General features: G+C 33.1%; 1 protein-coding gene across 2 annotated transcripts in view; it reads right to left on the reverse strand.

Annotated features, from left to right (window-relative positions):
- Positions 1 to 14131, reverse strand: part of NALCN (sodium leak channel, non-selective) — a 513455-nt gene that overhangs the window by 37239 nt on the left and 462085 nt on the right. For both annotated transcript variants that reach the window (XM_051984081.1, XM_051984080.1), the window contains exons 26-30: positions 13507 to 13674; positions 10638 to 10742; positions 9380 to 9486; positions 3478 to 3598; positions 3294 to 3392 (exon numbers count right to left, since the gene is read on the reverse strand). In XM_051984081.1, coding sequence (XP_051840041.1) covers positions 3294 to 3392; positions 3478 to 3598; positions 9380 to 9486; positions 10638 to 10742; positions 13507 to 13674 — 600 coding nt within the window. The remainder of the gene's footprint in view (positions 1 to 3293; positions 3393 to 3477; positions 3599 to 9379; positions 9487 to 10637; positions 10743 to 13506; positions 13675 to 14131) is intronic.

Below are 14131 nucleotides of genomic sequence, written 5' to 3' on the forward strand. Positions count from 1 at the left end.
ATCCTTCTTTAGAAGTAAAAGAAAGATTGAGAATCCCAATAGAACTGATGGACTGTAAGTGCAGACTGAAGCACATTTTTTCCTCTATTGTTCTTTTTAAAATTTTTGCTCCTTATAACAAAACTGTTTTGCATGACTATACATATTTGTATATATACAGATATACATCTATAAAATATGTATCGTATTTCTTGTCTTTTTTTGTGAGGCAATCAGGGTTAAGTCACCCCCCTAAGATCACATAGCTAATAAGTGTCAACTGTCTGAGGTCATATTTGAATTCTTATGCTCCTGATTCTAGGACCAGTGCTCTATCCACTATGGCACCTAACTAACTGTTCCTGTGTTTCTTGCCTTCTTAATGAATAAGAGAGGAGAGGAAGAAGGAGAGGATTTGAAATTGAAAATTTAAAAAGAATCTGAAAAATTATTAGGAAGTGAATTCCTCAAAAAACAGAGTTTGAAAGGATGATGGATTTGGTGCAAAGATCATGCATCCTTTTCTGGAGAGGTTGAATTTGAGTTAATCTACCAGATCCTCTGTTGAAAATGTCCACTTGGAAGATGGTAATACATGGAAAAGACTAGGATTTAAAAACAGATCTGTAAATAGGCAAAGAGATGATAATCGAACCTACAGGAACTGATGAAGCTGACAGAAAGAGAATGAAGAAAAGACAAGATTGCGCAGAACTGAATCTCACTCACAGTTTGGGAATGGGAGTTGGATAATGATCGAGTAAATATGATTAAGAAGGACTAACCATTCAGTTGTGAAGGTAACCATAAGAGCAATCTCTTAAAAATCAAAAAAGAAGGAATATCCAGATTCAGGGGATAGCTAACCATGTTAAATGTTGTGCAATCAAGAAAGATCAAGATTGAGAAAAGGTTATTGGTTGCAATTAGGTCCCAGGTAACTTTGCAGAGAATAATTTCAGTTAAGTATTAAGATCATTGGGGCAGCTAGGTGGTGCAGTGGAAGAGCACCAGACCTGAAGTCAAGAGGACCTGAGTTCAAATCTGATCTCAGACACTTAACACTTCCTGACTGTATGACCCTGGGTAAGTCACTTATCCCTGATTGCCTCAGCCAAAAAAAAAAAAAAAGTATTAAGATCATAAACCAGATCTCAAGGAGCTGCATCAAGAATGAGAACAAAAATAGAAGCAATGACTATAGGACATTTCCCCTCCCTCCCTAGAAGTTTAGATGAGAAAGAGGAATAAGATTTAGGTCAGTAGTGGGAGGGAATAGTAGGATAAAGTGAGGGTTTTAAGGATGGAGTTTGTAAGCAAACATGTAAGCTGTCATGAATTTGAAAGAATCAGTGAAGGAGGAGTAAAGGGATTGCCTTATGGCAGTGAAAGCCCATTTAAAATTTAGATAGCATTAATTTTTAGTGGACATGATCAGTTCCATTGCATTATTTCTTCTATTATTTTTCAAGAGCATGTGAGCAAGGGTAGGAAAGACAAATGTGAGGAAGTAAGAATCCCTACAAGTACTGGATGAAAGCCATGTCCATCATGCAGTCACAGTTCAAAGAACCATCTGTCAAGCATGCAGGGTCTGAGAAAGTATAACAACTTAAGCTTGCAGCCAAAGAATGAATGCTGAGACAACGCATGTGGAATATATTCTCATTAGCTGTTGTTGAAGTGGAAGGCAATCATTCTGGCTAATCAGAACCATTAGGAAGGATGCTTCTGTCACTGCTGATCTGATTCTGGCCACTTGCCTTAACTTGACATATATAATAATTATTACAGTGTGAAATTTTCTGTGGTTTCACAGTTGAAAATTTCATTTTTATCTGATTTTGTCTGATCTCAGGAATTCCTTTCTTGTAGTACTCAAATCCACCTTCTTCCTTTAAAAAAAATTTTTTTTTTTTATTACATGGGAGTTTCTTCAGGACCTGTCCATTTGGGATTGAGCTCAGGGCTCTTAGCCTACTGTTCCTGGGAGAGTGGATATGGATTTCAATAATCTGTGTTTATGAATACTGAAAAGAAAAAAAAGGTAAGTAAAAGTGAAGTTGGTCAGATTATCAGGGATGGTAATCATTGATGAGAATGGTTCCAGACTAGGATAAATTAGAGGGCCCATGTGTGAGACTATGGTACTCTTTGTTTGTACTCTTCAGTATTGATGAATTGGAAAAACCCAAGCATTCTCACAACAGAGAAAATTATGCATAAATACTGTTTCGATAAGTTAATGTTCTTTACATTGATAGATATAGAACTGATCTTAGAGCCAGAATGAACTGGAAAGGGTCATATACTATCCTCTGACAAGTAGTTTTATAAATTTAGGCAAGTTACTTAAACTTTCCATGCTGTATCCAACTTCTGAGATTCTAAATTGCAAAGAAGGTGACAATCTGCATTGGTAGAAGGGATTTTTTTCATCTAGAAGTTGAAATCACTGAAATCACAGGTTCAGTATTTATCCTTTTGCAAAGCAATCTTCTTACAGCACTCCTCTAAGACTGATAGCTTGCATGTTATGAACCCTATTTTGCTCAAGAGGAAGATAAAGTTCTATAAGTTTAAGCAACTTGCCTAAGATCATACAAATAGTAGCTATCTGAAGTGGGATTTCTTTTGACTCCAAATCTAGCACTCACTCTTCTATACATTTATGTGTTTCACACGAGTCTTATCCATTTATACTTATTTATTTATTCATTACAGTCTTGTTGTTTTTTCAATATTTGTAAACTTGAACTGAAACTATGGAATTATTATGAATTGAACACTCACTCCATATAAAGTTTGCCAAAAATTGGGAACCTTCCCTTCATACTTTGTAAATTAGGAAGCCAGAATATGATCAACCAACTTTACCCAGAAGAGGAAAATTCTATCTTGTCTTCCCCCAACACCCTGAATTTTGATTGCACCATTTTGATCCATAACAGCATCCAATTCATATTTTATGAAAGCAACATTGCATGCAATCACTGAATTCATTTCAGCCTCAGAATTTTAATAACTCTTTTTCACCTCCCTTTCAGTTTGAACAATAGAAGATAGACTGTCAGTTGTCAGGGAATCAAACAACACTCTGCTACCCAGAGTGTAAATTTAGTGAAAATTGTATTTGTAAGTAATGTGGCTGAAAGACAGCAACGAGGCAATTTGTAAAAGAGTCATAGAGATTATTTACACTAGTTACATTATTGTTTAATATGCTCTCATAGTGTGTGCATAATAAAATACTTCAAAGTAAAGGGCTAGCAATGAATGTGTTATTCGTTGGTATTCAAATGAAGAATTCTTACCTTGTTTTCATTGAAATTAGCAATGACTACTCCAACAAAGAGGGTCAGTCCAATCATGCAACCCAGGAATACAAAAACATGAATATAGATTCCATGGATCTGCATAAATGGAAAATATGGTGATTCATCAAAGCAAATGAAAGCAGCTCTTGAAGCGTTCAAAGGATTCGATGTGCTTGCTTACCGGCCCCACACGATGAATAATAACATCCCTTACTTCCACCCAGCCTTTCAAGGAGAGAACTTCAAACAATGCCAGCATAGCATTTCCCACATTGTCAAAATTAAAGTTCCGAGGATTGGCCCTGAAATTCAGAGGAGGAATGCACTGTGAAATTCTGATAAGAAACATCCTAGGGCAAGTGGTTGTCATTTTTGTTCAGTTTTAGATACTTGAGAAAGGCACATTTGACCTCTGAAAATACTGGTTCTATGACATCCTGTTTGCTTTATGGAATCAATAAAATAGATTAAATTAGTCTGGATCTCAGACTATTTCTTTTCAAATAGAAGGAAATATTAGCTATTCCTATATCCAAATTCCTATCTAACTGGTAATGTAAATGCCTTAAAAAACCCAAACTCAGTTGTTTTTTTTTTCCTTTTCCTCTCTTTCTACATGTTTTGCGTGCAGAACATTGAAATATATATATATGTATATATATAAAGCTTTTTGCTTTATATTGAACTTAGTAAAAACAGTTGCATACAACTCAACAAGCATTTGTTAAGCAGCATTCAAGGCACTGGGCTAGCCACTAAGAATAAACAGAACACAACTATAAATAGCTCTTGTTTTTGAAGAACTTTTAAAGGATTCAGGAGTGTGCAGAATTCATCCTAGAACTATCTAGCTGACTGTTCTAGTCTTTTCTTTTCTTTTTTTTTTAACTATTTTTAAAATTATAACTTTTTATTGATAGAACATATGCCTGGATAATTTTTTTAACAACATTATTCCTTGCACTCACTTCTGTTCCAACTTTTCCCTTCCCTCCCTCTGCCCCCTCCCCTAGATGGCAAACAGTCTTATACATGTTAAATATATTATAGTATATCCTAGATACAATATATGTCTGCAGAACCGAACTGATTGTTCTATTTTCAATATGAGCCTGTACACATTGGAAATTGGGAGACTACTACAAATTGGGACTTGCTTTATTATTTTATTTATTGTTGTGATCTAAAAAAGTGATGGAGAAAATATTAATAATCTAGATAAAACGAGAGAGAGAGAGAGTGTGTATGTGTGTGTGTGTGTGTGTGTGTGTGTGTGTGTATGTGTGTGCACGTGCCAATTGTTAAATATTTACCAGAATACTTCTGAAGATATATCATGTCAACAGTGATAAAGAAAGGATAATTTGGGGGAAGGAGAGAACACTAACAACTCACAGGATCAGGAAAGAATTCTCACAAGAAGGAAGAATCACCTTCACTAAGTCTTGAAGGAAGCTCAGGATTCTGAGAGTTAGGAGTCAGAAGGAAGGGCATTCCAAGTATGGATAGCTTGTACAACTTCATGGAATATAGGATTTAGGTAATGATGGCTGAAGTTTAGAGTGTAAGAAGGATGGAATTGTGAAATAAGAATGGAAAGATAGGCTAGAAACTGATTTTTAATGGTTTTACATGTCAAACTACATGTCAGGCATCAAATTAAGTGCCTACTAGGTACTAGACAACTATGTTTAAATTCTAGGAATACAAAAGCAGGTAATTTTCAAATAGCTTATATTGCACTGGGAAGATGGATGACACAGACACAGAGGAATAACACAAAATGTATGCAAAGTAAATATAAAATTCTTTTTTTTTGAGGGAGGTGAAGAGCACTAAAACTGAAGGAAATGACTTTTGTAGAATGGAGTAATTAAACTTAGATTTGAGTAAAGGAAGAGATATCAAGAGACTCAGGTGAACAGAGAGAGAAATCAAGACAATAGCAACCAGTCCGTCCAAAGGCGTGAATTAGAGGAATTTCTACTTTATTCTAGAAGCAATATGGAACCCGTGGAAATCCTTGAACAATGAATGGCTAGACCTGTACTAGAATAGAAAGATAATCTTGTAAGCTAAGTGGAAGATGGATTGGAGAGAGGAGAGACCAAAAGAAGGAAGGCCAATGATGATTCTTACAATGATTTGAGAGAAGATTGAGAACCTCCTCTTGAGTTGTAGACTAATAAACTATAAAAGTTGTGAGAGAGGCTGTAGAAGTAGAATTAACAACTTTTGTCAGATAATTAGATATGGGTGGTGGGGGTGATAAGATGAAGATAACTCCTAAACTTAGGGATTGTGTTAGTGAAAGGATCTTGGTCTCCTAAAAAAAGAAATAAGGAAAATTGTGGGGAGGAGAGATTGTTTTTTGGGAGATAAGGAGAAAATGAGTTCCAATTTTGAATATATTGAGTTCAGGTTTATTTAACACTTTACAAAGTTTTTTTTTTCCCCTCACAGCTAGTATGTTATCCTCATTTGGAGATAAAGAACAGGACACAGAACAATTAGGTATTTTGCCTATAGTAGCACAGCATGAGAACTGGGACCCAATTCCAGGTCTTCTATAAGTCAACTTGTTTACTTTTCATTATGCTCTATAACCTCTAAGGATAACTTAGATTAGAAAATCTGACTTTAAAAGTAATTTCTATCTATGTCCCAGTCAAGTATAATTATTATATATATAAGCTTTAATCTCTTAAATGTTAAATAAAATTGTGAAATATATATTTATCTTAGGCATAATTTGGCTGTTTCTTAATGATACATGAACATAAATTACTGTACTTTGTGGAAAAAAGAGTGGGTTTTTTTGAGTTATTAAGGTATGACTATTTGTTCTTAGGCTAAGTAGCTGGCTCTGCTTTTTTGTGTTTTAAAAGGGTCTTTATGTTACTAAAGGTCAGTGTGCCATTGATGAGGAAACAGTATTCTCAGGAAATACTAAAGTTTACTTGGCTGTTTGCTCCTGCGTTGGATATTCCTAGGTATGTGAACTTTTTTAGTTAGTATTTTTATCATAGTTATGTGGCAGATAGAGGATGTGTCTAGAAATTATGCCATAGAAAAACAAATTGAAGGAACTGAGTACAAATAGCCTGAAGAAGACTGAAAGGAGACAAAGAACTATTTTCAAGTATCTGAAAGTCTGTAATGACTTTGTGAGGTAATGATTTAATTGGAAGACTGCCTTTCATTGCCATCATCATTGCTTTCTATAATTTCTGTGGCTGCTTCTGTTCCTGGCTACTCTTTTCACTTTATTGTTCACATTTTCTTTCATGTCAGCTTTCTCTCTCTTTTACACATTTCTTCTTCCCTACTTACTGATTTTGATGTCCAACGTACTTCTCTAAAAATCACTAGTAGCTGATGAGACAAACCTTTCTTTTTGTCAGCAGATTGACCACCATATTACATTACTTTCAACTTTCATAGCATCAGTTTCTAGCTTAATTTTCCTATTATTAAATTTAGGACTTTCAGTGTTTTGTTTTTTTCTTTCTGGATGTAGTGCTGTCCCAGAAAATTGAGCATACTGAGCATCTGTGGGATATGCCTTTAAACTTTATTGATCTCATTAAAGAGGAAGTTAATTTTAACAGGAATACGGAATACTTCCCATATCATATTTATGTATCTTTTTTAAAACTATTAATTAGGGCAGCAAGCCAATGTGGTAGAAAACAGTCTTGGAATCAGGAAGATCTGAGTTCAGATCTGGTCTCAGACAACAATAGATCAGTTTTGCAAAGTTTAACATATAAAAGAGAATAAAGTCTGGGCTCTGATGAGTCTCAATAAAGCATGGAGTAATCTATTTCATTACTTTTCTAGAACAAAAATTTGATTGGTTTTTATCTTTCAAATGCAAAAAAAGGCACTGTAAATCTAATAATAATGATAATTATTATTATGAAAACTAAAACATATATAACTATATCTGTGACAATGATTAATTTATTCATTATAGTACTGAGGATTCTGGTTTTGAGCTGTGTTTGATATATAAAAGTAGATGTGTACTATGTTAGATTATTCACAGAATCTTTCCTTTGAGATTTCAATTGAACTGTATTTTTTTTTTTTAGCAGAAAGAAGCAGAAAGGATTTTGCAGATTTCACAGTTTGTTCAAATGATGATTTCCCCCTCACCCCCAGTACTGTGGTATGACTCTCAGATCTAATGCTGTATACTCTTTGACCCAGACATTTTTTTTTACATAAAACGGTGGGGGTTTTAGAGCTGAATTTGCAATAACAACCTACTTTCATGTTGTATGTGCTTCAGGAATTAGGTTACCTTTAAAAGCACACTTTCAGCATAAAAAGAGCAGAGTAAATCACATTAAAAAACAAACTAACAGCAAAACTTTCAGTATTAACTACATAAGATGTACTATTTGTGTTCATTTCCCTTCCCATTAAAATTGGATAAGTAAATGAGAACAGATATCAAACTATAAAGAAAGCCTTATAAACTACAAGTACTACCCTTTATCATATGTTCATTGGTAGCAACATTTCTATTTGAAAGGACTACTATGGCATAACATTTTAGGAAAATAAATAAATTAAAAATGCAATGCATTTCTAATTCAGAAAAATAAGAAACCAGAAAAATAAAAAGTCAGATTGGACATTAATATTTGCCTAATGTGTATGTTCCAATAGGAAATACATAGAAGATCAAATCACATAATGTGGATTTACTCATCTGGCAACATTTAGAAATCTCTGTTGAGTCTGTTCTTATATTCATGTAGAGGAAAAACAAATATTTCCCTCTTTCCTTGGTTGTACCCAAGAAAAAAGGCTGTGGTAAGTACTCTAACACTAAATAAATATTTACACAATACTTTTTATCTCTTTCTCTCTCTCTTTTTCTTTTTTATTTGCGGGGATATCGACTGAAATACTAGAGAGCTATTTAAAAGAACACATTCAATTTTCATTGAAAGGATATTGAATAAAGATATCATAGATTATTTTGAATGAATGAAACATTGTATTATTATAACCTATTGAGTCTTTACCTAGCCAAAAATATAATCCCAAATATTTTTTGGTCCTAAAACTCTCACATAATTGATCTAGAATCACATATAGAAACTGATCTTACTTGGCTAGATAACTGAAGGATAATTGAAGAAATTATTCTAATTAAGAGTGACATTCACTTGACATAGTTTTTCACCAACTCATTAATAAACCTGATAATATACTAAACTATTGGTCAATTGGTGTGGGATGAAGTTTAATTATTGTTCAAAATCCTTCACAATTTCAGCATTTTATGATGATGAACATTTTTTGAAAGTAAGGTAAAAAATGTCTAATAAAAATTCATATCAACTCTTCTGCATTCAGATGAATATTTAAAGTTAGAGGAATTCTGATTTACAAAATGAAGGATAGAAGGAATCTTTTTCCATTTCAGAGTCTATTGATTTCTTTAATTAAAAATTATGCTCCTATTTTCAACTTTAAAATATTCTGGAAAAGTTTAGGACTTAGTATTCTGTTAATAATTTACAAAAATATAGTTTTTAAAAAATAGAATAGTAATGCATATATAAAATCCTGAGACCTTTAAATGTACCACTCCAATTTTTAGATTGAAGAATTGAACACTATGATACTGCTAATTTAATGATCCTTGGAGTTCCAGATATTTCCTTTCAAGTAGAGTGACATGAAGTACCACTAAATAAAATAATAATTGAATGAGTTTACTGGGCATGGGCTGCTATCTCAATACATCCTCTGGGGGAAGTATTTCTATTGGTCTTCCTTTGCAGAGAATATTTATCACAGCATGTGCCAGCACACATAATCTATGTTCAGTGCAAGATCATGAATAACCTTTGCTGGATTCTACCTCAATATATTTAACTACTTGTTCCCTTTCTTATTATAATCAGAATTCCACTGTATTAGTACTTTTTATTCTATATTATTTTGGATTATTTATAACCCAGTAACTAATATAAATGTTATTTCAACATGTACATTTATTACAAGTGCTACATCACTGAGATCCCATGGGATAATGTTCTCACAATAAAATTACTCACCAGACACGAGGTACCCAAAATCCAGGCTTTTTTTCTCCAGGCCTTAGTTTTAAATTTAAGTTTTTGGAAACACTTACATTAATTCTGAATATGCCATGGCAATCTTCCTAAAGGAGAACCAAGGAGAAAATCCAGTAAATATTTCCCAAAATAAAGAGTGAAAACTATGAGATATTTTCAGGATATTTTAAAACAGGTACTTTAAGAGATAAGAAATATGAGTCATTAAAATGGGAAAACTTAATGGGGATACAAATCTATGGAGAATATCTCTTATACCTCTCAACACCATGAGGGAAGTTATGAAAAGATTGTAAAGGTAGAAAGTGGGCAGATTATATATGGCTTTTAATGGCAAAGAGAGGATTTTATTTTTGATCTGAAGGTATTAAGGAATCATTGCTTTTTCCTGGGGGGTAATATGATTAGAACTGAAGTTTAGGACGACCACTTTCTAGAGGATGAATGGAAATGGGGAGACTTCCCCAAATAGGACAAAATTCTTGCAAGTCTTGACCTACTTAGGCTCCTATGTAAAAGCACCTGGCTACATCTTTTCTCCTTGGGTCTTTTTGTTCATTCCTTCTTTGCTTAAGAATATCATTATCTTTCACAGAATTCCTATTCAATCTCCCAAATATGTCTCACATCTACTGGGAAAAGGGATACCACTTCATTATTATGTAGGTATTTGTCTGCTCAGCCTATGTACAAACATATAACCTACCAGAATAATTTAATATTTGAATTAAATTTGACTAGAAAACTTAAAATTGAAAATTTCTTTAGGTTATCAGTAATATCCTAGGTTACCCAAAATTCTACAGGCTTCATTCAGTAAATGATGTTATTCATTCTGTTGTATTCTTATTTAATTTAACGTTAAACAAAATCCCTTATTTCCTTTTATATGTTACAGAGATTTAAATTCTTTTCAATTGTTCTTGTGTATTATGTCCTATGGAAATTATTTTTAAAAATATCTAATCAGTCAATAAAAAAATTATTAAGTATCTATTATGTACTGATCCCTATGTCAAGTGCTGGGAATACAAAGAAAGGCAAAAGATAACCTTGTTTTTTAGGAGCTTGAAAGCAGTGCTACTGATCATTTTGGAATTATTAAGAAAAATATTAAATGGTTTTAGGATAAAAATTAAGCATTTCAATATAAAAGATCTGAGTGGAACTACTTGTTTATTGACAGAATGTAACATGACTTTGATTTTATACCATAGGGAAGAACAGAATTACTTACCCTTCTTATGATGTGGGGATCATTGCACTTTGCCAACTTCCCAGCAAAAAGCTGAACTCCAAAGCTTGCAAAAACAAGCATTAACGTCAGCAAGAGAATGGAAACCTGAAAGGTTGAAGAAATATGAACACTTTTCTTGCAACTTAAACATTAGAAAACTATACCTAGTGCTTCTTAAACATTCATCAATCAAGTAAGCATATACTAAGTGCCCAGGATGTATGAGGACCTTTGCCAAGGACTGGAGACACAGAGACAAAAATGAAAGTTCCTTCTCTCAAGAGGTTTATATTATATTACAGGAAACAGTGTGTTCTAATTTAAATAAACACAGATTGCATACAAAGTAAACACAAAGCAATTTGTGTTATAGATGGAAACTAGCAGCTCAGAGTATTAGAAGAGGTAGAAGTTGAAATGGTCTTGAGGAAGGTGAGAAATTCCAAGATGAAGAAGTGAGGAGAGAGTATATTTCAGGCATAAATGTTAATCAATGGAAAGGTGTTGAGAGAGGAGATATAATATTTTTAGTAAAGACAAGTAAATAATCCTGTATGGCTAGACTATACAGTTTGAAAAGGAGTAGTGTGCTCTCCTAAAAATTTATAACAAAAAACAAAACTGGAAAGGTAGAGTGGAGATAGATCATGAAAGACTTTAAATGCTAAATATAATATAGGACTTGGCATTTATCATAGAAGTGTTAGGTATCCACAAGTTAGGCTTTGTTCTCTGATGTCAAAGGTTATGCCTTCCAAGTCAAGGTACTTGTTTTACCTCTTTGGGATAGTTATGGTAAAGAATCGAAGATTTAGAATGAACACAAAACCATTGGACCAACGCTCTCATCTTAAAGATGAGAAAATTGAAGATCAGAGATATGAATAAAATGTTTTGCCCAAGATTACAAGTGTACTAAGCATCAATTAAATTATCAAAATCAAATCAATATTAATATCAAAATATCAATAATTAAAAAGGGAGGGAACAGAATCGAATAGATAGTTATTAAGCACCTACTATGTGTCTGGCACTGGGTTAAGCACTTTACAAATGTTTTCATGTGATCCTTATGGCAAGCTTAGGAGGAAGGTGCTATTATGATTCTTGTTTTTACAATTGAGAAAATTGAAGTAGGCAGATGCTAAGAACTTGTCCAGGGGCACCCAGCTAGTATTTGAGACTAGATTTGAATTCAGGTTTTCTGGACTTTAGTCTCAGCACTTTAACTAGTGAGACGCTTAGCTGCATCTAATGATAAACTGAACACATTTTCTACTTTGTCATGGTGCCTTTCATTTACAGGAATGGTATTAAAATGAAAAAAGAAAGACAACTTTTACTCAAAACTTCCACTTAAGCAAAAAGTCCAGGTGTTTTAAAATAATTTTTAGATTTTTTTTTTATATTAGCATCAGGATTTCTGCTATTCTTTGTTCAGGGAATTCAGTCAGTCCTTTCTTATAGCAATTGGTTTTTTACCCCCATTTGCTCGAAATGGATTTCGGTCTCTATCAAAAGAGAAGAAATGAGCGGTAGTGTGAAGTTTACTGCCTTGTGGGCGGTCTGTGCCTGTGTGTTGAGATTTTAGATAATAATGGCAAAGCTCAGAGACTGTTATTTGTTAAGTTCCTTTTGCTCCCTCTGCTGGTTACTTAATTTAATCAAAGCAAAGAGCACTGGAATAGCTATTAAATTATACTAGTCGAGATATTAAAATATATTCTTTTACTATGCTAAAAATTACACAGAAAATCTAATTATTGATAAAAGTAGAGTGTTTGAAAAAAATCCCTACTGGTATAGCTACAATATAAAAGATCATTCAAATGTTTGTTCTAAATTACTAAGCACATGGAGTCTTGACTTAAAGGAGGCTGAATATTTGTGTCTTAATTAGCAGCATTATATAATGCTTCTTTCCCCTTCACTGCTGGCTGTTCAATGCCATAAAAGTCCATCCATGTAGCTCTGATTTAAAGAAAATATGGAAAGTCAGAGATATCTTTTAAAGGTCAACAACTGTAAACTGCTGATAACCCTGTCATCATGATGTCTTGAGGAATCCTGCAAAATAAATACAACTAACTTTGTATCTTGGTTTGCATAGTAGGTATGTTGCTAAAGAGTTGTCTCTAAAAAAGTTGGGTAAATTGAATTCTTTTATAAATATAGAAGTGGAACTCACTATTTCAAGGAATTCAATAGTAATTCCATTTATAAGACAAAAACTTTGTCTCCCTTCTGTATATCAAATGATCTCCCTAACTTAACTTTATATTTGTTTAATTTTTTAGTAAATTTGCCCCTGTGCCTAAATTACTATTCTAGTCATATTTGTGAGGTAGATAGCATTAAATCTCTTTAAATTTAATTTGCAGATGGCAAAGCTGAAGCACTAAGATAAACTTATGGTAAAATATAAGTGCTGAAAGAATCACTAGAAGTTGGCTTTCTTCTTATTTCATGAAAGCACATACCACTGTCCTTCATATGCATTTTGGTTGCTGGTAGACTAGCACTGGATAAATTAAATGTAGTGGAAATCAAAAGCATTTTAATTTATTTAAATGTGTATAGTTGTTACTTTCACAAAAATTATCTATCCTGACTTTTTAACATCTAACATTAAACAAAAAAGTAAACTTTGTATACATTGAGTAAGCAAAACTCCTCTGTTTTGTTATCTTTCCATACTCTATATCAGAACATAAACCCATTTTCATCTTAGTTCAATTAGACAAGCATTTATTGTCTACTATTTATGAAGCAATGAGGATACAAAGTTAGGAATGAAACTGTCTATGATCTCATATTGTTATATTTTACTAGATTGTATGAATTGAAAATGAAAATCATTGGAACATACCAGAAAGATTTCCTTGAAGCCACTGAAAAGTTCTCGTACTACCTTCCTCATTTGGGGTACCAATTTGAAGATTCGAAGGGGTCTCAGGCACCGAAGCACCATCAACAATTGAGCTCCAGATTTAGCAGGTACATTTTGAGGCATCCAACAAAGGAATATCAAACTCACCTATGAAAATGAAATGATAGTCCTGGAATATTACTTGAAATTTGGGAAAAGCTATCATTTTCTCATGAAATATCCATCTAAATTCAAATATTTCCAGTATAATGAGATATATTTTATTCCTACAATATTCAAAGGGATTTTTTTTGAAAACTGAAGCAAGTTCCTAATTTTAGATAGACTGATATTTGTTAGTGAAACATATATGCACCAAGTGGGGTAGCATCTAAATTCTTAAAAGAGAAACTAAGAGAGCTGCAAGAAGAAATAGACAGTAAAACTATAATAGTGGGAGATCTTAACCTTGCACTCTCAGAATTAGATAAATCAAACCAGAAAATAAATAAGAAAGAAGTTAAAGAGGTAAACAGAATACTAGAAAAGCTAGATATGATAGATCTCTGGAGAAAATATAATGGAGACAGAAAGGAATACACTTTCTTTTCAGCAGTTCATGGAA

This window comes from Antechinus flavipes, chromosome 3 (assembly GCF_016432865.1).
Source record: "Antechinus flavipes isolate AdamAnt ecotype Samford, QLD, Australia chromosome 3, AdamAnt_v2, whole genome shotgun sequence".
NCBI lineage: Eukaryota > Metazoa > Chordata > Mammalia > Dasyuromorphia > Dasyuridae > Antechinus > Antechinus flavipes.